At 43.9% G+C, this 26,096-nt stretch overlaps 1 protein-coding gene across 2 annotated transcripts in view; it reads left to right on the forward strand.

The window, feature by feature from the left end:
• Window positions 1-25,419, forward strand: part of kdm5a (lysine demethylase 5A) — a 32,388-nt gene extending 6,969 nt beyond the window's left edge. For both annotated transcript variants that reach the window (XM_063216895.1, XM_063216896.1), the window contains 19 exons: window positions 433-591; window positions 1,902-2,083; window positions 2,858-3,020; window positions 3,835-3,954; window positions 4,289-4,483; window positions 5,072-5,253; window positions 5,593-5,717; window positions 6,176-6,326; window positions 6,907-7,021; window positions 11,261-11,616; window positions 12,375-12,513; window positions 12,896-13,075; window positions 13,536-13,760; window positions 14,396-14,950; window positions 15,577-15,705; window positions 16,326-16,470; window positions 17,011-17,231; window positions 21,079-21,552; window positions 24,081-25,419. In XM_063216895.1, coding sequence (XP_063072965.1) covers window positions 433-591; window positions 1,902-2,083; window positions 2,858-3,020; window positions 3,835-3,954; window positions 4,289-4,483; window positions 5,072-5,253; window positions 5,593-5,717; window positions 6,176-6,326; window positions 6,907-7,021; window positions 11,261-11,616; window positions 12,375-12,513; window positions 12,896-13,075; window positions 13,536-13,760; window positions 14,396-14,950; window positions 15,577-15,705; window positions 16,326-16,470; window positions 17,011-17,231; window positions 21,079-21,552; window positions 24,081-24,359 — 4,095 coding nt within the window. In that variant the 3' untranslated portion in view covers window positions 24,360-25,419. The remainder of the gene's footprint in view (window positions 1-432; window positions 592-1,901; window positions 2,084-2,857; window positions 3,021-3,834; window positions 3,955-4,288; window positions 4,484-5,071; window positions 5,254-5,592; window positions 5,718-6,175; window positions 6,327-6,906; window positions 7,022-11,260; window positions 11,617-12,374; window positions 12,514-12,895; window positions 13,076-13,535; window positions 13,761-14,395; window positions 14,951-15,576; window positions 15,706-16,325; window positions 16,471-17,010; window positions 17,232-21,078; window positions 21,553-24,080) is intronic.
• Window positions 25,420-26,096: the final 677 nt, after the last annotated feature.

Raw genomic sequence — 26,096 nt, forward strand, 5'->3', positions numbered from 1 at the left:
CTGTAAGCAACTTGCTTACTTCTTTTAGCTCTTTGTCGATTATGAACATCGTCAAGCTCAAAGAAGTCCAGTTGCTTACAGTTAAACTCTTTGAATGAGAAACTTCAGACTGACCAGTTATTAAGAAAGTTACATCACCTTTCATCATATTACACTTAAGCTGATGCTTTTATCCAAATGGACGTAGTGTTACTTTAAGCACAGGGTATTGGGGTTACTAATCATTGTGTGGGGATAGTTGCCTTGCACTTCAGCCATGGAGTGAGATGATGGGATTTGAACCTGCAATCCTCTGATCCTAAAGCCCATATCCTTAACCTCTAGGCCACGGCTGCCGCAGTTGAATGAAAGCATACGTCAGCTAGGGTTACGTTGTATGTTTTGCCATTGCACAATGTTGAAGTATTTTTGAGTATTTCTTGTGGTCCACAGATGGTCCCTACAGAGCTGGTGGAGAAGGAGTTCTGGCGTCTGGTGAGCAGCATCGAGGAGGACGTGATCGTGGAGTACGGGGCAGATATCAGCTCCAAAGACGTGGGCAGCGGCTTCCCCATCAGGGACGGCAAGAGGAGATTACTGGGAGATGAAGAGGTACAGATGGGAAGCCTTGATTGGATATAGTTCAGGAGAACGGCTGGGATATTTAGGCTTTAGTTTGTGTAATGTAATGTGATGTACTGCTTCCGTACAGTGCTCTGCTTGACATTTACTTATGAATAATCTGAAAGTCACAGTCTGAAAGAGGTTACTACGTAGTGCTTTGTCAAGTAGATGTAGTTTCTCATATATACATGGAATGCGGTCACACCACATACTGTAGCCCAGTGTTTCTCAAAGTGGGGCGCAAGCCATTGGGCGGAGGCATTGCAGGGGGGGGCATGTGAGATCTGATTTTGATTTGTTTGTTTTTTTCCCCCAAGGAAATTATTTCCTGTCTCTTTAATAAGCAATACATTTTAACCCCTCACCACCAACATTATATTATAAATTGTCATGAATTTGAGTGGCATAGGAAATGAACACACGTCCCTCTTTGTTTTATCTCACCAGTCACCTTTCCTTTGATTCTGCTGCGCAGCGCAGCAATCGTAAAATCAGGGGGGACTCGGAAGCACGCAGACCCTCCGAAGGGGGGAATGATGGGAAAAGTTTGAGAACCACTGCTGTAGCCTGTTCTTGTGCTCTTTAAATACGGCATGTTACCATAACCACATCATTCATTATATAATTATTTCAAGGACATCCCTTTGAGGAATGAATAGAATAGTTCTGAGAAGGTCAAACAAACCGAGATTTACTACAGGTGATTTTAGGCCATTTTCCACTGCCGTCCTCTACCAGGCACAGCTTGACACGGCATGACTTGGCCGCCGTTTATTGATTTTCGATTAGCAAAGTACGGCACGGCACAGCTCTGCTTTCTGAACCGAGAATAGATTAGATGGCTGTTGGCCTATGTGAACGTGAAGTAATGTTAAAGTACTGTAACGTGACAATGCCAAAAACGTAACTCCAACCACACTCCGGGTAACACAGTGATGGAAATTGACTGAGCTGAACACTACCACAAAGCTCCTCACAACACGATCGGGTTGTGTGTGGAAAAGTGCCTGTTGTGTGTATCAACAATAACAAAACGTAAGGCGTGAGGCAGGAGAAGGTGAACAATGAAGAAAATTCAGAAGACACTACACACTGCTTACTGTTGTTTTTGTTACTTCATTTTTTCGGCTCTGACAGTAAGCAGTGTGCGGTGTCTTCAGAATTTTCTTCAAGGTGTAAATGTGTTCCTCTGTATTGGAGTAGCAAGCACTGTTTGAACACTTTTTTTCAAATAGTCTGTGAGAAACTGCAGCTTCTCCAACTCCATCTTTGAGCATGTTCCTGTCCTGTCTGTGTAGGAGTATGCCAACTCTGGCTGGAACCTGAACAACATGCCGGTGCTGGAGCAGTCGGTGTTGCGGCACATCAACGTGGACATCTCTGGCATGAAGGTGCCCTGGCTCTACGTGGGCATGTGCTTCTCCTCCTTCTGCTGGCACATCGAGGACCACTGGAGCTACTCCATCAACTTCCTCCACTGGTGAGTTGTCTCAGAGTAGGCAGATTTGTCTTCTGTGATTTTCAAGCTCAAAGAAGCCAGACAGTTGCTTACTGCTGAGGTCCTTGCATAGTCCTCCTTTGGAAACCTTGAAATGGACAAAAGGCGGTTGAGGGTGTGGAAAACGGAAAGCGGAAGTAATTTACTTTGTATGGAACAGCAAGCGGCTCTAGTTTTGAGGGCGTCAAAAGAGAAGTTGAAAAATATGTAATGACCTATGACGTGGTTCGGCAGCAGCGGGAGGGAGCCAATGGAATGTCTAGATTTTTCTAAGCACCAGCTTCAGTTGGTCACTCTCCTGATCGAACATTAAAGGCTGAATCTTTCGCTGCGTTCGTCGCCCCTGATCTGCACAGTCCAGGCGGGACTCTGAAGCGTTTTAGCTCTTTCAACAAGTGCTGTCTGTTCCTACATTTCCATTGTTGGGCACTGATGGGATACATTGCCAGTCACTACAACATACACCTACTTGGAGAGGACGCAACAAATCAGTATGTTGTGTCACAAGTCCTCCCACACAAGACCCACACAAGACTCCCATACCCGTTCTTCCTGTGCTGTATGCATGTGTGCAATAGGTTTGATCACCCTTGCAATGTATTATGCATATGCTGCTAGACACCTTAGTATCCTTTCGGACTAATTATGTCACTCTACTCCACTCTACAGGGAGCCTAAATGATGGTACGGTGCAATGTGTTGTGTCATCAGCCCTGTTGTTTGACATTTGCCCACTTGTTTCCTGTATTTCCAAAGGGGGGAGCCCAAGACGTGGTACGGTGTTCCCGCTCACGCGGCGGAGCAGCTTGAGGCAGTGATGAAGAAGCTGGCTCCGGAACTCTTCGACTCTCAGCCGGACCTGCTGCACCAGCTGGTCACCATCATGAACCCCAACATCCTCATGGAGCACGGCGTACCGGTGAGTGTCACCACCAGATGATGATGACCATCTGGGTTCTTTCCATTATCCAAATTCCCGTCCCGTCCTCCTTTGTGCTTGTAGCCTCCTGATGACATCACAACATGTCATTGACGACAAAAAGTTTTAATTCGATAGCTCAGAAAAAAACGCAATTTAAAAGTCATTTTCTCATTTGCAATCGAGATGTTGAATGGGGAAAATTCCCCCAAATGTTGTTGTGCCCAGGCTGACAGCGGGGAAACTTGATTGCTTTCTCCACGGAGGCGGGGCGTCAGCAAAGTTCAAGGCCACAAGCATGGGTGGAGGACGAGAGTCAGGATAATGGAGTGTACCCAAACTGTGTTTGTCTTTCAATTTGTTCCTCCTGTCGTTTCCTCCAGCTTTGTTCCTTGGTTTTTCACCCTCTCCCCGTGGAGGGCACAATATTTCCCTGCGGTTAAGCAGCTTTTTAGGGGTTTTCCCCCCATTCAATACCCTGATACACAGTAACGTCTAAATTGAGTTTTAGCAAGATATTGAATACAAACCACCATATTGAGAAGGACTGGACCATTGACTGTGTTTCTTGTTCAGAAATGGACAAGAAAATGTCTGGTCATGTGTACTGTTTGTAACTTTCACAGTGATGGCACCTCATCTATCTAAAGAGATTAGTGCTGAATTAGGATTAGTACACTGGCTTGAATGAACACAAGGTAGTATTTTTTACGTTCTTATTTCTGGGTGTTAACTTCTAATGCCACTGATACTATGGTATGTGTGCTCTGCTGCGTTTGCTGTCTTCAACACTGAAACTTGTTCCATCCAATAGGTGTACCGAACCAATCAGTGTGCTGGAGAGTTTGTGGTGACCTTCCCGAGGGCGTATCACAGCGGCTTCAATCAAGGCTACAACTTTGCTGAGGCTGTCAACTTCTGCACAGCAGACTGGGTATGTTTGGCTATTGAGATTATTTGTAAGAAACCCAAATTAGTACACCTTTTGACTTTCTACATGAATTATCAGATTTATCATCACATTATTTTTTTTAAGACCAACCTTCTGTATATGAATCCTTAGATAGGGGGGCTGATAAATCTGCAGTAATATCAATGTTTAAACATCTTTTTTGTGTTGATCCAATTTAAATTCATTTATTTAGTACTTACTCAACGTCCTAATGATATACAGTACATTCACTGTTAAATAAAAATATGTTGTCCCTATCTTCAACCTATACATTTTCAATTTGAAATCTTAATGGGACCCGTTTCTTATTTTGCAGTTGCCGATGGGTCGTCAGTGTGTGGCCCACTACCGCCGCCTCCATCGCTACTGCGTCTTCTCCCACGAGGAGCTGCTCTGCAAGATGGCCGCTGACCCCGACAGCCTGGACGTGGAGCTGGCGGCCGCCGTGGTGCGGGAGCTGGGAGACGTCATGGAGGAGGAGACGCGGCTGCGGCAGGCCGCCCTGGACATGGTGAGTCTCCCGCAGAGCTGACATGTGGAGTAGGGCGCACCAAAGTCCCCAACATTTGAAGATCATGCTGTGCTTTTACAGTATGGGTCGTATTTGCAGAGTTTGGTAAGTTATGGTAGTGCAAAGGAATAGTCCTGCAAGAGCAGAGCAGGCCTTCTCAAACTTTACTTTTTGAAACAGCGTTTGATGCACACTTGTGTGAAGCAGGGTCATTGAGTATCCAGTACACCGTACCATTGACATGGTGTAGGTTTGATGGGTGAGACTGTTTTTGAAATCTGGTCAATATTGGGGTGTTGAAATGCGTATGATTCTTGTTATTCAGAAGTCAGTTTAGTTGTTGGCAACTGTACTTCTTCTTGCAGCTTGGAAAATTTGCCTCTTTGACTGGGAGATTTCTTCAGTCAGTTCTACCTGTGAGAATGTATAAAGGCCTCAGGAGAGTTAGTTAGAGAGTGGTAGCATGCTTATGATGAGGTCGGGAGGTCAAGAATCACTGGACTAAAATGACTTTGATGAATGTCAGGATCTTCTATCAGACATCCCATTTTCTGCCTTCTCTGTGTGATGGTGTTGTGTGTCCTGCAGGGGGTGCTGTCCTCGGAGCAGGAGGTGTTTGAGCTGGTGCCTGACGACGAGCGGCAGTGCCACCGGTGTAAGACCACCTGCTTCCTGTCCGCCCTCACCTGCTCCTGCAGCCCTGAGCGCCTCGTCTGCCTGCACCACACCGCCGACCTCTGCGACTGCCCGCTCACCAACAAATGTCTTCGGTAAACACCAGCCTGCCTTTATTTTCCCTCGCATGTCAATGTGCTGTCCTTCTCTCATCTTTCTCTCTCACCTCCAATCGTTTCCTGTCACAATCTCTGTCCTGTCTATGTAAAGGTGTAAAAGCCCAAAATATATCTTTATTGAAGTTTTTAAAAGTTTGTTAAACTGATAATATATGTGCCCTGGCATCTCAACATTTCTCAAAAAGATAATGGGTCCATGTACAATACATAGAAAATGATATGCATTTAAATACATCATTCTTGAAATCTTTGCTACACTGGTAAAATATAAAATAGTTGACAGCCAATGCTGACTCTCCTCTCTTTCTTGTGCAGATTCAGGTACGACTTGGAGGAATTTCCCTCCATGCTCTACGGTGTGAAGTCTCGAGCCCAGTCGTATGACACCTGGGCCAAGAGGGTGACTGAGGCACTGGCAGCCGATCACAAGAATAAGAAGGGTAACTTCGAATACATGGATCTTGTGGTTGTTTGTTCGTTTTGCCTTTTTTCAGTTTTCAACCTTCAGAAGCAGCAATTTGACACCCCATGTTTGCTCCTGCAGGTCACTGAAAACGGCTGTTTTCCTAAAAGTAGTGAGATATATTAGTAAAACAACCTCTACCTTTTAGTGCACTAGTACATTTGTTTTCCTGTTACACATGTATTGTTCAGGCTAGTACACTAGTACATTTGTTTTCCTGTTACACATGTATTGTTCAGGCTAACTATTGAAGTAACATTTTAGTCCTGTTGTGTGTAGTTACAAAAACATTTGGCATTTGCTCCTATCGGTCTGTATATTTCCTGTGCACTTTGTATCTGCAAGTGTTCTATGCTATGAGTATGTCCTTGATTGTAAGTCGTTTGGGATAAAAGTGTGTGCCTAATGCAATGTAATGTAATGTGTGTGCCTTAGACCTGATTGAGCTGAAGGTGATGCTGGAGGATGCGGAGGACAGGAAGTATCCGGAGAACAACCTGTTCAGGGAGCTGCGGGAGATGGTGAAAGAGGCCGAGACCTGCTCCTCAGTAGCGCAGCTGCTGCTCAGCCACAAGCAGAAACACAGGTCACTAGCACAGCCCTAAATGAACCTTCTTCCCCCCCCCCATCACCACCCAAAATGGCTAATAGTATTAGATGTCAATCTCACTAGCCAAACACACTGACTAATGGGTCAACGTGGCTAGTAAGTTGGTCTTTTCTACCAGCCAAACTGATATTTCACCAGCATTTGGCCGGTTGGTTGGGGTTAATTTGGAGCCCTGCTCACTATCAGCACCGTTTTGTCCTCTAGGGTTCAGTCACTCTTCACAGCAGTTGTGAGCAACAGATTCTTATTCATCCCGATCATGTTATCCAAAGTTTTAGCTGTTAGCAGCTGGGCTTTCTCTTTGAGCTCGATCTCTTGGGATGACTCAGAATCCATTTATTATTATTACGTTTTTGTTATTACAGTTGATTTTGATAGTTACATGGTTGAACAATCATGGATCAGCAGTGTATTTTATTAGTGACTGACTGGAATAATATTAATTATGATGTGCTGTATTTCTGCTCCTGGGGCCATGCGGCCCATCGCTGATTTAACACTATGAACCTTACGCCATTAAAAGATGTTTCCCGCTGTGCCTTTGTGTGTGAAGCAGGCAGCGTCCCGAGGTGAGCCGCACGCGCAGCAAGCTGACGGTGGAGGAGCTGAAGGCCTTTGTGGAGCAGCTCTTCCGGCTGCCCTGTGTCATCAGCCAAGCACGACAGGTCCAGGTCAGTCACTCACGGCACCAGCAGGAGCTACCATGGGGAGCATTCCAAGAACATGGTTAAGAGATGAATCTGGGCTAGGTTAACCTGCATCTGCTACTAGATAGCCCACAGTCGTCATTTAGAGCAGTGTTTCCCAACCTTTTTTGTGTCATGTACCCCCTAAACCTTTTCGTTGTGCCAGTAGTACCATGTTCCATGATGTTTTACATCACTTTTTCTATTGCAGTGTGACTATGCTCCATGCATTTGTTAAAATAACATTTTTCCCAAGTACCCCCTGCAGTGTGCTCGCGTAACCCTAGTGGTACACGTACCCCTGGTTGGGAAACACTGATTTAGAGAATAAGGACTCCAGGTTCTTGTATTGAATGATTGACCACTACCTCAAGGTTAGCTTAACCTGGATTACTGCTTAGCCAGGTCCCTGGCATACTCCCATGGCCATCAGACTGTACTATTTTGCTAAATCTTTTTATTTCAAAGGACATTCTATGCAAATACATTTTCTTAGTCTTTTATATACTTTACCAGTCCTTTTTGATTATTTCCCCATGTCCCCCCATCCCCCCCACCCCCCCACACACACACCCAGGGATGATCCAATACATATAATAAATTATAAGTTAGAAATATTATAACCAAAAATGTAAAAATAAATAAATAAAAATAGAAGAATAGATTACATAGAACAGAAAATACATTCATATGTCCACACACACACACACACACAACAGACGTGCGCGCGTACACACCCACACACCCACACACACCCACACCCGGACGGGCGCGGGCGCACACACACACACACACACACACACACACACACACACACACACACACACACACACACACACACACACACACACACACACACACACACACACACACATATTGAGAAAATAAAAGATAGGGCTACGTTATAAAGAAAACTAAAAAAGGTAAAAGAAATGTGTATGGAGGGCATTGCTTTCAATCTCAAAATGTGCATATATTTAATAACCAACATAAGATTTATCATTATTAGTAGTAGTATTGTTATTATTTTTTTTTTTTCTTTATAATGTGGAATATCAAGGCTTAGAGTCTACCTTCTCATATTTATCAAACCAGAAATTATAGGGCACCAGAACTCATCAAACAGATAACCTTTGTTATATTTCTCTAATGTCATTTTCTCTAAAGGCAAAAAAGAAGATATTTGGTCCACAAAAGTCTTGAAAGATGGGGGTAATGCATTCTTCCACAATAAAAGTATACATTTCTTTGCAAAATAAGTAATCAAAATGAATATTCTTCTTTTTGACTGATCTAGGACTAAGGCCTTTGTATCGTTAAGTAGATATAGACTCCTGGTAGGTTCGAACTGTCTACCCAAGACTACTTCAATAAATGAATGTATTGAGCCCCAAAAGTTTTTTAACAGGCTACAATCCCAAAACATGTGTATGAACGTCCCTTCGGCCTTATTACATCTTTGACACACAGCTGTGATATCTTTTGATATTTTGTGCATTTTTGAAGGGGTTAAATAGGTTTTGTAGAAAAATTTGAAATTTGCTTCTTTGATTTTATTGCTAGTGAAAGGGAAATGAATATTATTGCAAATATTTAACCATGTGTTATCATCCAATATTTTCCCTAGATCGTTCTCCCATATCTTTCTCAGCCCCACAAATGATGATGGGCCTTCTCTTGTCATAAGGTTATAAAATATACTTATTTTCCCTTTTAAAGTTTCTGAAGAAAATAGCAACTCCTCTATTTCTGCTAATTCAAACCTTAATTGTCTTTCTTTAATAAATGTTGTAATAAGGCTTCTTAGTTGTAAGTACTTAAAGAATAGCTTATCTGGGAGCTTAAACTGTAACTTTAAATCCATAAATGATTTAATCTTGAGATCCATATTTAACACATCTTTAAATTGTACTATACCAAGATTAGTCCATTGACTTGTATTAGATAAGGCAGCTTGGGATCTAAGGTCTGGATTTAGAAATATAGGTGAATGAATGGAGGTACCAAAGGATATTCTCATTTTCTTTCTACACTTTTTCCAAGTTTGTAAAGTGTTAACGACAGTAAAACACTTGCCTATGTTCTTAATTTTTTCAAAATGTTTTATGAATATGAGGGAGCTAAGAGTCAGTGGTTCAACTATTTTTGACTCAATATTCACCCACAACGATTCTTGTCTCATTGTTATCCATGAGATTAGGTTCCTCGTTTGAGCAGCCCAAAAGTAGTATTGAAGGTTCGGTAATCCCAAGCCTCCCAAGGCTTCTGGCTTCATAAGAGTAGAGAGACTAACTCGAGGTTTTTTATTACTCCAAATAAATCTAGAAAAAGAGTTATTGATCAACTTGAAAAAAATCTTCTGGGAGCGAGCAAGGAAGCATCTGAAAAAGAAAAAGAAATCTTGGGAGAACATTCATTTTAATCAAATTTATTCTTCCTAAGAGTGATAATGGTAGTGAAGTCCACCTTGATAGTTCTGATCTGACCTTGGAAGAAAGGGGAGTATAGTTTTCTTGAAATAAATTCTCCAATTCTGGGGTAATGAATATGCCTAGGTACTTAAAACCTTTTGGAGTGGGGTTGAACCCACTAGAGGCAAGCATTTTTTCAGTTGGTGTCATGTGTAGAAACATTGCATTGGACTTGTTAAGATTAATCTTGTATCCTGAATATCTACCAAATTCATTAATTGTACTTAGCAAATGAGGGACTGAGTGCTCCGGATCTGAAATATATAAGAGAATATCATCTGCAAATAGTGACAATTTGTGTTCCGTAGTATTCAACTTATAGCCTCGGATGTTACTATTACTTCTAATAAGTGTGGCGAGCGGCTCAATCATTATAGCAAAGAGTAAGGGTGACAATGGGCATCCCTGCCGGTTCCTCTAGTTAGAGAGAACAAGTTTGAACATTGCCCATTTGTGATAAACTGCTGCTTTAGGGCTCTTATAAATACTTTTAATCCAACTTATAAAATTATCAACCAAATTTAAATTTGTCAAGGACAGAGAAAAGGAAATTAAGTTCCACCCTATCAAATGCTTTTTCTGCATCTAATGATAGAAGCAGAGAGGGCTTTTGCTGATTATTAAAGCAGTTTATTATATTTAATGTCCGTCTTATATTGTCAGCTGCATATCTTCCTTTTATGAAGCCTGACTGGTCAGGATTGATAAGTGTGGGTAGGATAGATTCCAGCCTTCTAGCTAAGAGTTTAGTTATAATTTTTGTAGTCATGATCCAAAAGACTTATAGGTCGATAAGAAGAGCATTGTAAGGGGTCTTTACCACCTTTAAGTAGGACACTAATATGCGCAAGGTTCATTGTCTGAGGAAGTGTCTTTTCCTCGCAGAAATTATTTACCATTGCCATGAAGATTGGGCAAATCTCGGGCCAGAACTCCTTGTAGAAATCTACAGAGAAGCCATCTGGTCCTGGACTTTTGTTTAAGGACATTGTATTAATCGTAGCCAGTACTTCTTCCTCTGTAAATGGAGAGTTTAACATTTGCTTATCTAAAGAAGAAATTTCTGGTAATTTAATTAAACTTAAATACTCTTCCAAGCTTTCTTCAGAAGGAGCCTGTTGTGATTTATAAAGATTGTTATAAAAGTTGAAAAAGGTGTGATTAATCTCCTGAGGATGGTATGTTATTTTGTTTTCCGACTTGTATATGGCTTTTATGGTTTTTTCCGCTTGCTCCTTCTTTATTTGATATGCTAGTAGTTTCCCTGGTTTGTTACCAAATTCATAATCTTTTTGTTTAGTCAAATTCATTTTCTGAAGAATTTCTTCAGATATTAAAGTGTTTAATTTTGCTTTGGCAGTAGTTAGTTGAATCCAGTTGTCCTCTGTGGGTGCGATTTTATGTAGGCTTTCTTTTAAACATACTTCTTCCTCTATAACTTTTCTTTTCCTTAGTTTGTCCCGATTTTTAAATCAGACTGTACTATTAATAGAAAATAATGAGTCAAGAGGAAAATGCATTTTTCATTCATTCAGGGAGATTGAATGAGCACAACGCAGATGTATACCTTGATCCCAGAAAATAAAGGAGTGCTGTGTTTTTTTAAAATAGGATACAATTCCAGTGAAAATGAAGTGATTTGTGTCCATTCGATATGTCATGTTTTGATGCCAATGGACATCCCTACTGTACTTTGTAAAACAAAAAGCCAAATATCATGAATCACTGTTCCCTCTGCTGCCATCTCTATCAGGAGTTGCTGGAGAACGTGGAGGAGTTCCACGAGCGAGCGCAGGAGGCGCTGACCGACGAGACCCCCGACTCCTCCAAGCTGCAGGCCCTGCTGGACCTGGGCGCCGGGCTGGACGTGGAGCTGCCCGAGCTGCCGCGCCTCAAGCAGGAGCTGCAGCAGGCGCGCTGGCTGGACGAGGTGCGCCTGACGCTGGCCGAGCCGCAGCGCGTCACCCTGGAGCTCATGAAGAGGCTGATCGACTCGGGCGTGGGGCTGGCGCCGCACCACGCCGTGGAGAAGGCCATGGCCGAGCTGCAGGAGATCCTCACCGTGTCGGAGAGATGGGAGGACAAGGCACGCGCCTGCCTACAGGCCAGGTGACACTCAATGAACTTGTATTCTATTTACTCATCATTGTTTGGTATAGTACTCTGTGACAGTGTCCGAGAGATGGGAGAACAAGATGTTGTAACGTGTACACCATGCAGGGAAAACACTGGAAAGTAGAGGTTGGAGCGCACTGCAGGCCCAGACCCAGCCTCTCCTTTCCAGTCATGTTTGTCCCACTTAGGGTTTTCAGGCCGACCAGAAGGGAACCGGTGCTGGTGCCCGCACTAGTTCTGCACTAAAGTGCTTATTTGCGAACCGCCTGTGTTCATACTGGGCTCAGAACTTTTTCCGCACGTGACTGTGTTACCCGGATGAACCTGCTGACGGCCACGTTGTCGTCACGTTTCGCAGAGAAAAAAATAAGTATTTTGCGGTTCGCATTGTGAACCAACTTTCCGGTTCGCGAACGCTAATATCTGTGGCGTGAACACAACCGGACGGATCGGTGTTTAGGTGCGGCCTGAATGCTCCCACTGTGATGCACTTGCAAGCTGAGGGATGATGCATAGAGTTCGAATTCTACTGAACAGGGAAACACTGTCTGCCCCCTATTCTTAGTCACAGGGTTTTTTTTTATTTGTTTGTTTCTGTTCTCTGTGAACATTTTTACAAGTCCAGTATCAAAGGTTACTACAGTATTTTATCCTTGTTGTAAATCCTCCTCAGTTTTATTCTTAGAAAACATCCCACATCATCTCAAGTCGAGGTTGTAATCATTCAAACATGTAATGTTTTTTTTTTTCAGACCTCGCCACAGCATGGTAACTCTGGAAAGCATTGTGTACGAAGCCAAGAACATTCCTGCATACCTCCCCAATGTGTTAGCACTTAGGGATGCCCTACTGAAAGCCAAAGAGTGGACTTGCAAAGTGGAAGCCATACAGGTACTGTTATCGTCTTTGACATTCTCTTCTAAAATTCGTATTTTTGTTGATTTGCGTGTTGCCTTGAAATGTGTGCCTTTTGGAATTTCATGAATTTAGTAGGATGGCGCACGTATGCATTTCTGTCTTGCCTTGTTAGCAGTTGTAATAGTACACAGTATTACTTTTTTTTGAAGATGAGCGGTTTTTTTTAGCCTTTCACATGGAAAGATTTCATGTGGAAACACCCAATGGAGCCAGATGGAAATTAGCCATTGTGCTACAATTTGGCATATTTACAAGTGTATGTTCATCAATGTGCAATGTCCTGAAAAATAGAGTAAATTATTGCAAAGAGCATGGGTCTGTATCAACCGCTTGTGTCTGCTGTCTTGTTGATCAGAATGGCACCAACTATGCCTACCTGGAGCAGCTGGAGAGTCTGCTGGGTCGCGGCCGCAGCATCCCCGTGCGGCTGGAGTCCCTGCCCCAGGTGGAGTCCCAGGTGGCCTCGGCCAGAGGCTGGAGGGAGAGGACCGCACGCACCTTCCTCAAGAAGAACTCCACATACAACTTACTGCAGGTCAGCACTCCAGATAGACCCTTTATGTTGATGCCCTGATGAAGACCGTTTGTCTTTTGGTCAGAAGATGCAAAGCAGCGCCTATGCCTATGCCTTGATGCCTATCATTTTGGTCTGGTATATTATCATTTTCCCCTGCTTTTTTCTGTAGAAACATTTGATATTGTATAGAGCAATGGCTAAATTACTTTTTCTCAATGAGGGCTCTACAGCCCCCCCCAGGGGGCGTTGCGTTTAGAAGGATGGAAATGAGAGGGGCCGGTGCTTCGTTGCCCTTTGGCGCCATTAGTCCATTTAGTTTATTAATACTAAGGGGGGCGTTGGCAGGCTTAAGATGAGGTCAAGGGAGCATTTAGAGGATGTTCATGATGAGGCCAAGGGGCCTTTTTAAAAAAAGGTTGAGAAGCACTGGGCTAAATTTTGTGCACCTCACTTGACGCCCGCCTCTGGCAATTTGCAGGTGCTGAGCCCTCGCGTGGACATCGGCGTGTACGGCAACAGCAAGAGCAAGCGTAAGCGTGCCAAGGAGCTGCTGCTGGAGAAGGAGCGGTGTGGCGGCGGAGGCAGCGGGCTGCTGGAGCTGGAGGGCCTGGTGGGGGAGGCGGGCCTGGACGAGGGGGGACTCCTGCTGCTGGACGAGGCCGCCGCTGCACGAGACCCCGCCAGCGTGGTGGCCGCCTTCAAGGTCAGAGGATAGCAATGTTGAAGAAGAGGAAAATATCCACATGCTGTTGCTGCTCATGCGCATGTTTTGACCTTAAGCGGTCTTTGTACAGTGTATGCTGTCACCTTACGATATTCATCACCTACCATACACCTGACCACGTGAGGTCAAAACATTGTGTTAATGAAATCGGTGAGCAGCAACAATGTGTGGATTTTTCTTCTTTTTCCCTCGCGTTTGTTGTTTGATCCGGCACCTGTTTTATTGGATGTGCACACGTTCTGGACGCTAATTTAGCATATGAATATTGCTAACAAATATTGCAAACAATATTTCCATGTGCCTGCCTTCCAGGTGAACCTCAATATTGGTGAACCTCAATCTTCCTCAATAGCTTAGCTGTAGGCACTGGAACTTTTTTTTTTGATTGCCTCAACTACCATGATGCCCTTGATTACAGCTGAAGTGTTGAATAAGAATGAATGAATGAGAATCTTTATAGAAAATATCACAAATAACACAATATTAAAGTGTTATGTACAATCTACAGTATAGTCTGGTGTTTGATGTTATTCTCTTGTGTTAAAACAGTGTTAGGTTTGTCAGAGCTACGAACTGTTTCCAACCTCACTTCCTGTGACCTCACTTCCTTCCAGGCCAAGGAGCAGAAGGAGGTGGAGGCCATGCACTCCCTGCGCGCCGCCAACCTGGCCAAGATGGCCATGGCCGACCGCATCGAGGAGGTCAAGTTCTGCCTGTGCCGCCGCACGGCCAGCGGCTTCATGCTGCAGTGCGAGCTCTGCAAGGACTGGTTCCACGGCGCCTGCGTGCCGTTACCCAAGACCAGCTCGCAGAAGAAGCTGGGCTCCTCCGGCTGGCACAGCAGCAGCGCCAGCAAGGAGTCCAAGTTCCTGTGCCCGCTGTGCCAGCGCTCGCGGCGGCCTCGCCTGGAGACCATCCTGTCGCTGCTGGTGTCGCTGCAGAAGCTGCCGGTGCGGCTGCCCGAGGGAGAGGCGCTGCAGTGCCTGACGGAGAGGGCCATGAGCTGGCAGGACCGGGCGCGGCAGGCGCTAGCCACCGACGAGCTGTCCTCGGCCCTGGCCAAGCTGTCGGTGCTCAGCCAGCGCATGGTGGAGCAGGCGGCGCGAGAGAAGACCGAGAAGATTATTAATGCGGAGTTGCAAAAGGCGGCCGCCAACCCAGACCTGCAGGTGAGCCAGCACAGATTTGATCTCTGAAGTTGTTGTTTTTTTTTTTTCCTAAAAAATCTCTGCCAAGGAGGTTATGTGATTGTTCAAGTTTGTGTGTGTGGGTTCGTTTATTTGTACGTTCGTGGTTTCTATTTTGAACATAAAATAGAAAATATTGCAACCCCTTGTGCTATTTCCCTCCCTTTCGCCAAATATAAGTTGAAATATAAATACACAAAGATAAAAAATATTGGTACTAAAAAGTGTTGAAATTGCTGAATTGCTGGTTGGAGTGACGCCATTAGTGTGCTTCAGTGTTGAGCTGTAGTGTGTGTGATGTCTTGTCATGAGTTGTGACACAGGAAGTGGATTGGTGAAATGATTCATGTAGATTCAAATAATTCTAGGCAGCGGCTTTCTTTTCGTTAGAGACCAACACAGAGCCACTACGTAACAGGCAAAGATGGTGTGAAAATGAATGACATTTACCTTTACTGCACTTTCTGTGTTCGATGATCAGTCATTTCTCGGAACCATGTCTATGGCGATCTGTGTAATAGAGGCTCCATGAGCCGCCATCTCTGTGTAACAACACGGAGGTCAATGGGATTAGCCTAACTCTTAGTGTCATGGCTCTCGCTCGTCAGGGTCACATCCAGACGTTCCAGCAGGCCGGCTTCAGCAGGGCCACGTCTCCACGGCCGTCAGTGGACTACGATGACGAGGAGACCGACTCGGATGAGGACATCCGGGAGACCTACGGCTACGACATGAAGGTATGGAGGCCAATCAGCACCGTCGAAATAGTTAACTGTAGCACAACACCAGGAGGTATACCAAGAAGCTGGTTCAGTAGTAGACCAGGTAAAGTTAACCTTGACTAGAGGTAAATCATTGCTAGAGTCCAACGTCCCCATTTTCTTATCTGAACGATGCTTGCAGCAGGTATATCTCCTGTACTAGCAGGTTTACCACTTCCTCTAGGTTAACTAAAACTGGCTCATCACTTAACCATATTCTTAGTGTACCTCCCAGTGTGTGTGTGTGTGTGTGTGTGTGTGTGTGTGTGTGTGTGTGTGTGTGTGTGTGTGTGTGTGTGTGTGTGTGTGTGTGTGTGTGTGTGTGTGTGTGTGTGTGTGTGTGTGTGTGTGTGTGTGTGTGTGTGTGTGTGCATCTGTGGTGTGATGTTTGTCTGCCGTTGATGTCTGTGGTTTGTGTCGTCATGTCTTGTGCTGTGCTGTAACACAAATCGTCTTTGAAGTTCACAACCTATAGCTGATACGACAATTAACATGCTAATTCATTTATGGGCATTAGCTGTGGGTGTACCACCTGACGCGTGAGCCCAAAAAAGCGCCGTTGACCCAAATCTGGCTTTCTATCATGTGTTGTGCAGGACCCAGGGGAGGTGAAGCCCTACCTGTTCTGTGACGAGGAGATCCCCGTCAAGTCTGAGGAGGTGGTGAGCCACATGTGGCCGGCCACGCCCTCCTTCTGCGCCGAGCACGCCTACTCCTCCGCCTCCAAGTCATGTGCTCAGAGTAAGTAGATCACGGAAATATGATGGGAGGAGTGGGGCCAGTGATGGTACGCAAAAAAAGGAAAAGAATATAGAAATACGATGCAATAGATTTCAGAGAGTATTGAAATATGCTAAATCACACTAAGTAATTGGGGCATGTAATTAATATGTCAGTTTCATGTTCACATGCTTGTAATAGTAGTAGTTCTGAATTTACTGTAGATTTTCCCTTAGCTACATTATTCAGTGTATCCATTTTTTATTGTGCCTATTGATTTTCAAAAATATCAATTCAGTCAAATGGTGTTACTTTTGGGTCAATAATGTTTTAGTTGTAGCACAAGTCAGGGTGGAGCAACCACAGCCAATGCCTCTATTGTATGGATTGAATTATTTTTCTTTTGTTTTTAGTTTATATCTAAGAAGCATATTCATTGCCGTACATTAATTAACCAATTCCTAATTAATTTACGGGCATTAGCTGTGTGTGTACCAGCCGGCGACTTAGCCCAGTTACCTGCAGTAACGTTTCGTCAATGTTGTTGATGTCCTGCTGCAGGTGCGGCCACCCCTCGCAAGCAGCCGCGGAAGACCCCGCTGGTGCCGCGCAGCCTGGAGCCCCCGGTGCTGGAGCTGTCGGCGGCCGCCAAGGCCCAGCTGCAGGAGCTGATGATGGTGGGCGACCTGCTGGAGGTCTCCCTGGACGAGACCCAGCACATCTGGCGCATCCTGCAGGCCACGCATCCGCCCTCCGAGGAGCGCTTCCTGCAGGTCATGGAGGTAAGGGGACGGGGGCGAGGAGACGGAGCGGGGGGGCGAGGGGCTCGACTCTGACCCACGAATCAGCTCTCAGATACTGTTTTCAAGCCGACCGGAGTGCAGGACCAGTTATGTGTGGAACTAAAGTGCTTAACTGTGAACCACCTGCAGGAGGGAGGGGGGCGGGGCTCTCGACTCTGACCCACTAACCAGCCCTCAGAGTAATATTTCTCCCTTCAGTGTTGTGTATTTAAATGGCTGCCTCCCCCCAGTTCATTAATTCAGGTTGTGGAGCTAAGGGGGGGTTCTCTGGGTGAACTCCTCTCTGAGTCTGACCCATTGACCAACTCCCATGGTTTAAAAAGCTGATGGTCTAAGATTTTAGGCAGACTCACTCCACACTTGTCATCCGATGCCAGTGAAGTTTGGAGGAGGAGCGTGTTGTCTCCCTCAGCAAGTATCCCATGACTTTGAAAGAAACTCTGGTGTGCGTTGGTGCGTTGGAACATTATATTGCCCCTGGCATAATACAGAATTTGTAGTTTGTCTTGCATACTGCTCTCTGACTCTGACCAACTAACCAGATCTGAGTGCCATTTCTTCCCCAAGTGTTGTACTGTTAAGAGCCACTTTATCAGTATGCCCCCCATATTATTTGTCCAAGTCACTACAGCGAACATTTCCCTGTGTCCTGACCTACTAACCGTCTCACAGGTTGTTTAATGGTCACCACAACAAGATGGTAGATGAGCCTTCGCTTTAATATTATACAGAATATACAGGTTCTTGCATACTGCTCTCTTAGTCTGTCCAACTAGCCAGCTGCCGAGTTATATTTCTTCCTCTTGTATTGGGTGGTTGAGGTGGCCACCGTTTACCATAAAGCTTACCTAAGTTGTTCCAATAAAACTTGGAAGTGTAGACATGGTGGGTTTCATTGGAACATTAAAGTTATATAACAATGAGCACTGCATCAGTGGTCTTGGGTTTAAGAATTGCATTTTAGAAATGTAGATATAATCATGAAGCCAAGACACACCAGCATGGTAAACTGAAAACAAACACAATTCAATGGAGCAACATGTATAAATTCCTAGTGATCTTTTTTGTCATCTCACGCCTCCCCAGAGAAACGCTATGTACCACCGAATAAACTTCCTGTGGGAAACCCCACAGAGCCAGCTGGTGACTGGGTCAGTCTCTAAGCAAAACACTGACCGTAACAGTTAGATTAAACTGGGTCAGCTTGCACAATGCTTGTAACCTACTGTATTGAAGTTGTGTGTTGTATAACAATCCATTTTGGGTCTATTCTGTTTCATGTTTACACTTCTAACTGTTTTGGTAGTTTTTCCTGAGAGATGTCTTTGTACAAACCCCAACTCCGATGAAGTTGGGACGTTTGGTAAACAGTGAATAAAATCAAAATGCTATCATTTTCAAAACATTCAATCTATTCATTCGATGGAGAATAGTGAAAAGACAACATATTAAGTGTTAAAACCGAGAAAAAATATTGTTTTGGGGGACATATGTACTCTTTTCTAATTTGATAAATCCAACACGTCTCAAAAGAGTTGGGACGGGGATCAGTGAAATTTAGTAAACATCCAAATAAGATAAAACAACAAAGAAGAACATTTCAAAATGAATTGTACTGACGGACAATATAGGTGTCCAGGTATAAGATCATCACAGAGAGGCTGAGTCACTCAGAATTAAAGATGCAAAGGGAATAATTACCATAGTTATTACATACATTTTTGAATTGCCTTTGATTTACCACGATTGAGTGTATATAAGACATATTTTTGTTAATAAAATCATTGTATAGGTTCATGACATCATGAAATATATATTGGCTGTAGTCTCACTCTAATTCCTGGAGTGCTAGAGCTATTGAAAATTGACTATATTAAGAATGCTTAATGCATGAAAATGATACAGGGGTTTAACATTCTCCTAAGCACCTGAGCTCACTTGAAATAGACCCAGAAGACATGGGAAACTGTCCTTTGCTTACAGAAGTCAGCAGAAGTTGTAGAAGTCCATTCTTTTTGACAATAATAGAGCATTGCACATCCTGTGCTACAGTGAAAATGGACCATCCAACTTGTGTTAGTGCTAGCTTCAAAAGTCAGCCTCCATGATGGCATGCGGATGCAGTAGTGCATTGGTTAAGATGTTCTCACTTATCTGTAGAGTTAAATACAGTGCTGAATGGTATAAATGGGTTTTAAACAGCATGAAAAGCCACTCATACATTATATTTTGAAGGGAGATCTTCGATTACTGCCACATAGTAAGGTCAAATTGCATTCTCTGCTATGTTTTAACAGTTTGGCTCCATCATAAGGACCAGCAGGTGATAAAATGGTGGGTTTTTTGTCAAGACCTGTCACACTGTAAGCACTACAGAAAGGAAAACATTGCAAAACATGACAAGGAATACACCCACCATTTAAGCTGGTGAAATCATGTCCAAGATGGGAATTAACACTGTTTTTTATATAAAATCATCTCATCGGTTAATGTATTTAACTGTTAAGTGTTGTCTTTTGTTTTGTTTTTAGTCATCCTCGACATTTGCTGCCATTTATTGTCCCCGTCCCAACTCTTTTGAGACGTGTTGGATTTATCAAATTAGAAAAGAGTACATATGTCCCCCAAAACAATATTTTTTCTCGGTTTTAACACTTAATATGTTGTCTTTTCACTATTCTCCATCTAATGAATAGATTGAATGTTTTGAAAATGATAGCATTTTGATTTTATTCACTGTTTACCAAACGTCCCAACTTCATCGGAGTTGGGGTTTGTAGATTGAAGACAGATCAGAGATTGAGATTAGTATGCTGATATTCAGATATAATAAATGGCATAAGCCAAAATAAAAAATATTCTCCTACTACATGCACAGACATTCGTCTGATTCTCCAATGTGATGACTTACGCGTGCTGTGGCTAAGTGCTAAAAAATTGTGCTTAATGGAGCGTATTTTGTTAATGGATACAACAGAAACTTTGTACTGGATTACTCTAGCTAAAGCCAGGTTTTTCAGCACTGCATCTGAGCTGGCAATTTTAAACTGACCTCATCAGTCAGTCAGTACATTACACTTGCCGTACATTACAGCTGACATTTTTATCCAAAACGACTTAAAGATATTGAAGGGTATTATTTACAGTTCCTGCAGCAATGTCGAGGTTTGGTGCCTTGCTCAAGGGCACTTCAGTAATGGAGGGAGGAAGGGAGTGGTTAGGGTGAGGACTGAACCAGTTACCATGTCATTATACCAAGGCGGCCTAATTTAACAACCTGAAAAGGCTCTCGCATGCATTGCATTATATTGCTGCTTTTCTGGTCTTTGTCAATCACAGCCCTGAGTCTTAATTATTGTCTCTCCAACCTAGTTGTCAGATCTTTTGGTGTGTTCCAGACTGATATGAGCTGGGCTGTTTCTCACCTCCTATCAGCTGAAATGCATAGGAATGGCTGTTGAAGCGGAATGTTTAAGTTGCAAACTGGGGCCAAATTGAAGTACGCCGGCTTCCTCAGGTTGAAAAACAAAGCAATGGCAGTGCACAGTGATGGAATTATTTTATTTAACACTGGTCTAAGAAATTATTCTGTGAACAAATGGAATTGAATTGGACAGGTTAATGGTTGCAAAACTGCTCATTACCTTTGTCGGCGTGAAGTTGTGTCAGGGTGGGAAGTAGCTAACTCCCGGAGCCATATTGGGAAATTTCTGCCGCTCTGGAACACACCATTAGTACTGCCATATCATATTCCTTTCCCAAATATGTCTCAATTGTTCTCGTCGACTCGTACAATAGATTGTTCTTTCTTCCTCTGCCCCACCAGCCTGAGGATGCCCTGCTGGAGAAGCCTCTGAAGCTGAAGCTGAAGGATGCGGAGAAGAAGCGCAAGAGGAAGCTGGAGCGCGCCGAGCAGCACCAGCACCAGCACCAGCACCTCCTGCTGGCCGGAGGAGGCGGCGACGGACGATCCCCCAAGTCTTCCAAGGAGCTGAAGAGGAGCGGCGTGGGTGCCGACGGCCTGGGCGGAAAGCCCAAGAAGAAGAAGCTGAAGCTCAACGTGGACAAGGCCCGCGAGCTGAAGCTGCTGGCCAAGCGGCTGGCCAAAGAGGAGAAGGAGAGGAAGAGGAAGGAGAAGGCGGTGGCCAAGGCCGAGGCCATGAAGGAAGGGCTGGAGAAGAAGCGCGAGAAGAAGATCCTGGACATCCCCTCTAAGTACGACTGGTCCGGAGCGGAGGACTCCAACGACGAGAACGCGGTTTGTGCGGCCAAGAACTGCCAGCGGCCGTGCAAAGACAAGGTGAGTCTAGAAATGTTGATTTCAGGCCAACCAGAACTCGTTCACACCGGGTGGTGCACTCTACCACGTGACCATTATCAGGAAAATGCAGATTCTTACCTTTATAATTATATGTTTTACACAATGTTTACATTAAATGTCCACTGCTTTCCATTAGCTTAAAACAAATTGGCATCTCCACTTTAATGAGACAAAATCTTCATTTTGAGTAATTTCTTTTGAGTGTAAATTACATAAATCAAAATTGAAAGCTTGAAGTCACATTTTTGTTCACATGCTATTAGATGGTATGCAGCAACCATTTACAGTCTCTCGTCAGTACTGGTCCAATGAGGCACCGTTAGTTGTTGCTTGTGTAAGTGCAGCAAATGTAACACACTTTTGTCGAGTCATGCCATGTGCCTCTGCTGGAGTGAGGATGCGAGAGGAGAGCTGAATGGACCGGTGGATGCTGGTCAGTGCTGAGCTGAATACTGTTTTACAGGGGTCACCAGAGTTCAGTAGCCCTTTTCAACCTCTTCTTCTCGTAAGGTCAATCAGGTCAGTTTTTGCAGTTGTTCAGGCTTTGGTATTATTAGTTAATAGCCCCATCATCATGATATTAATGGTGAACAGTTCAGTTGTGAAATGACCTGTGAATTGCATTGGGGCAGAATGAATACTTGGCAGGGTCTTTTTCTCTGGAGATGCTTTTAATTAGACAAACTATTGAGTGGGCATTAGTGCTGAACACATCTCACTATGCTATGTTACAGAACACACATTTGGTGGGCTACAGTAAATTGTACCTTTCCATAAAATACAAATACAAATACGACAGCTTTTTTGCATTTGAGCAACGTCTGCCTGATGTCTAGACTGTCATGCTGAAGAAAAGGCCGAAGGACATCAAAACTGTAACTGTAAATTTAATTTACGGTGTATGTAAACCTTTCAATATCACATCCAGCAAAGGCATTGCCTAAAATACATTTGTCAATGGCCTACTTGACACAGAAAAATCTTGTCAGCAGTGCTTCTTCGAAACTTGGAATTAACAACTGAATGTGAAAACACACTGGAACACCTTAAAGAGAGTTACACATAACATATTAACGGGAACGGCAGCAAAGTACACAACATTATTGGTGACAACCTCTGGTTAATCTGTACCTACCACGTTCCATCACTCATCTTCTGTCAAGAACATCACCTGATTCATGGACTTCTCACGGAATCTCTCTGAAGCATAGGATTCTATGCCCATGGAAGTGCCGATGTGATGTGTGATATTTAGTGTTGACTGCTCAAAAAGAATAAACGATAGTCTTCCACAAAAAGAGGAGTCAATCCGGCGCTCAAGTGTAGTACAAACAGTCCCAAGCGGTGCTCTTGGGGTAGGAACAAGGGACTACATTAAAAAGGCCTTCTTTATTGTGGGTACTCATAATTAAAATACCAGCATGTTTCGACCACATATATGGTCTTCATCAGGGCAATAATGCTTTTTAATCAAGTCCCTTCTTCCTGGCAATATACTGCTGCGTGCCTGGGACCTGTTGCTTTGTTAGTCTTTTTCATATTTTTACCATATCAGCCCAGTATACTGCCCTACAATCTAAGAACGCAGTAACTCTGAAAGCGGCAAACTGAGAAAAAAGGCTTCAAAGTTTCCCATATGGTGCAACAACTGTGTTGTCGGTAAATTGGTGGTGACACTTCCTGGTAATGCTTGTTTAGGATAGAAATTTAATGCACACAAAAAAACCCAAAAAAACAAAATTTATGTGTCTTTTTGCCACAAAAAACAGAGTTACTGCGTTCTTGGCTGGTATTACTGCCACAAAATGGAGTTACTGCAGGAGTTACTGCGTTCTTGGCTAGTATTACTGTCTACTCCCAAACCAGTCCCATTGAAACGTGCAGCAGTAACTCGCCGACTTACTGCGTTTTTGTTTTGTACGACATAACCTTTAAATACAACAGGCAGTAACTTTTTTTTGGTCATTTTTGCACTTTCAAAATGAGTTTTCTCCAAAACGGGACGGTGTTGGACCACCATTTTTTGACACAAGACAAATGAGGTAGTTTAAAACCCATTTCCGATATAAAAAAAAAATCGACCATTTTGAGTTACTGCGTTCTTGTTTTGCACGGCAGTATAGACCAGTCCTGCTTGCTAGCTTCCTAAAGATTGCAGTTTCTCCACGTTTTTTACCTTCATCACTGTTGTCATGCAGTCTTTCTGTTTGGTGTAGGGAGTCAGATGGTCGAAGTCCTTAACTCAAGAGACACACACACACACACACACACACACACACACACACACACACACACACACACACACACACACACACACACACACACACACACACACACAGACACACACACACACACACACACACACACACACACACACACAGTAAGCTAGATAGATGGATGGGCAGATGGATAAATGTTTTTTTTTTTTTTACTTTGGGTTTGTGTGTTCACCCACATGTTTAATATGTACCAATATATGTTTGTTTGTTGTTATGTGTGTGTGGCAGGTGGACTGGGTGCAGTGCGACGGCGGCTGTGACGAGTGGTTCCACCAGGTGTGCGTGGGCGTGTCGTGCGAGATGGCCGAGACCGAGGACTACATCTGCATGGCGTGCCAGCGCAAGGCGGCCGGCATCAGCGGCGTGAGTGTCGGTGGCATGAGCGGCGTCAGTAGTGGTGGACATATGCTGAAGGTGGCCATGGAAACGGTAGTGATGTCAGCGCCGGTCGTCTGCTCGGTCCCCAGTCCCACGGACTCTCATCCCGACCCCCAGCAGAGCAGCTAGTGGGGAAGGGGGGTATGAAAACGAACCAAGTTCTCCCACAACCTAGGAGGAAGAGGAGGAGGAGGAGGAGGAGGATTCACGCTAAGATAGCCCCGTAGCTCTCCCCCCTCTTCCACCACTGACCGACCCCCACCCAGGGTCCCAGACTGCCACCAGCCTGAGAGATCCGTCCGTAGTGACTTCTTCTCCAGGCTGTGGAGGATGGCAGGCAGGCGGGCAGGCACTGAGGATGGATGAAGGACATGGTGGTTCGTAAGGAGAGGCCTGAGAAGACGGGAACAAGCCAAGCAACGGGAGGACTCCAAGCCTCTGGCCCCAGATGGTTGGAGGAACACTTGGGAAAGGTAGATGGAACGAGGGAACGGGGAGGCCATGGGACAGACAGATCGCAGGTCAAAAACGCGGGATGTCCAATTTTTTTCTCCTTTAGTTAACTCTCGTGAACTCTTTTGTTGTCTTCTTCATGTGATTTTTTTTCCCCTGGTACTTTTGTACATATTGGCTGTCTATTCAAGACTTTAAAAAAAACATACCTGCTCTATTGTTTGTTTTGCTTGCTTTGAGCAGAACACGTCCCCTTTAGCCTACCAATAACAATCACCATAGAGCAGAATGGAGAACGTTGGAACTGAACACTTTCTTTTTAAAATATGAGTCAAGTGGTGACCCTGTTGGTACTGTGGTCTGTGCCCCGCTGTATCTCTCTCTCACACACACACGCACACACAGTCCCCCGTCTGCTGTGCCATGGCAGTGTACAGAATAGGAAGCGGCACCCTGAGCTCCAGCACCAGTTGTCTACATCCCCTAGTAGTGATCATGATGACTCCTTGTTGTCTACAGCAGAACAATGTGCCCCTCCACTCCACTCCACTCCACACCACACACCTCTCTCACCTGTTTGTCAAGACGGGTGTCTGGGTCTGTTTTACAGCAGGCACTGCAACAACAATTGTATGTAGTAAAGGTATTTATAATGTAAATAGGTTTTAAGAAAATTAATGATTGGATGTGGCTTTTTTTTCTCACTTCTTTATTAAAATATTCTTAGTCAGATGAACTATTTTTGTCGGAGTCTTAATTTTTGTGTGACAAAATCTGAATGTTGTTACTGTTTTCTTAAAATCGTGTTGGGGAGGGAAAAATAACTCGTTAGAGGCTAAAGAGGGGTGGAAAGGGTTCCGGGATGTGCAAAATCTGTATGTACACATATAATGAATAACTGCCTGGCTACTTATTTTTTACGGCAGCTTTGTAGTAAACATATGGTGGAATGTATGCATCATTGCCAGTAAGTACAAAATTACACTGTACATTCCAGACTAAAAGCACATTTTCAATGTATATGTACTGTATATATTGTTTTAGAAGAATTGTTTTTTTATATATATGCAGTACAGGCCAAAAGTGTGGACTCACCTTCTCATTTAATTAATTCTCTTTATTTTTGTGGCTATTTACAGAACTTGGTACATTTTCAAGGAGGGCATCAAAACTGTGAATGAACACATGTATAATTATGTGCGTAACAAACAAATGAAAATTTTAAAAAAATTAAATACCAAAAAATGCCAAGCAGTGATGTCAACACAGCAAAACTGAGGGCCTCACATGTTTCAACAAGGTTATTTTTCTGTCTATGTTCAAGTAAAAATACCCAGTCAGTCCAGTCAACTTTAATTGATACAAGCAGTTCAAGAGAGATTTTCTTGATCTGATAATGGGTCACTTGGTCAG

Source organism: Engraulis encrasicolus, chromosome 15 (genome assembly GCF_034702125.1).
Source record: "Engraulis encrasicolus isolate BLACKSEA-1 chromosome 15, IST_EnEncr_1.0, whole genome shotgun sequence".
NCBI classification, from domain to species: Eukaryota; Metazoa; Chordata; class Actinopteri; order Clupeiformes; family Engraulidae; genus Engraulis; species Engraulis encrasicolus.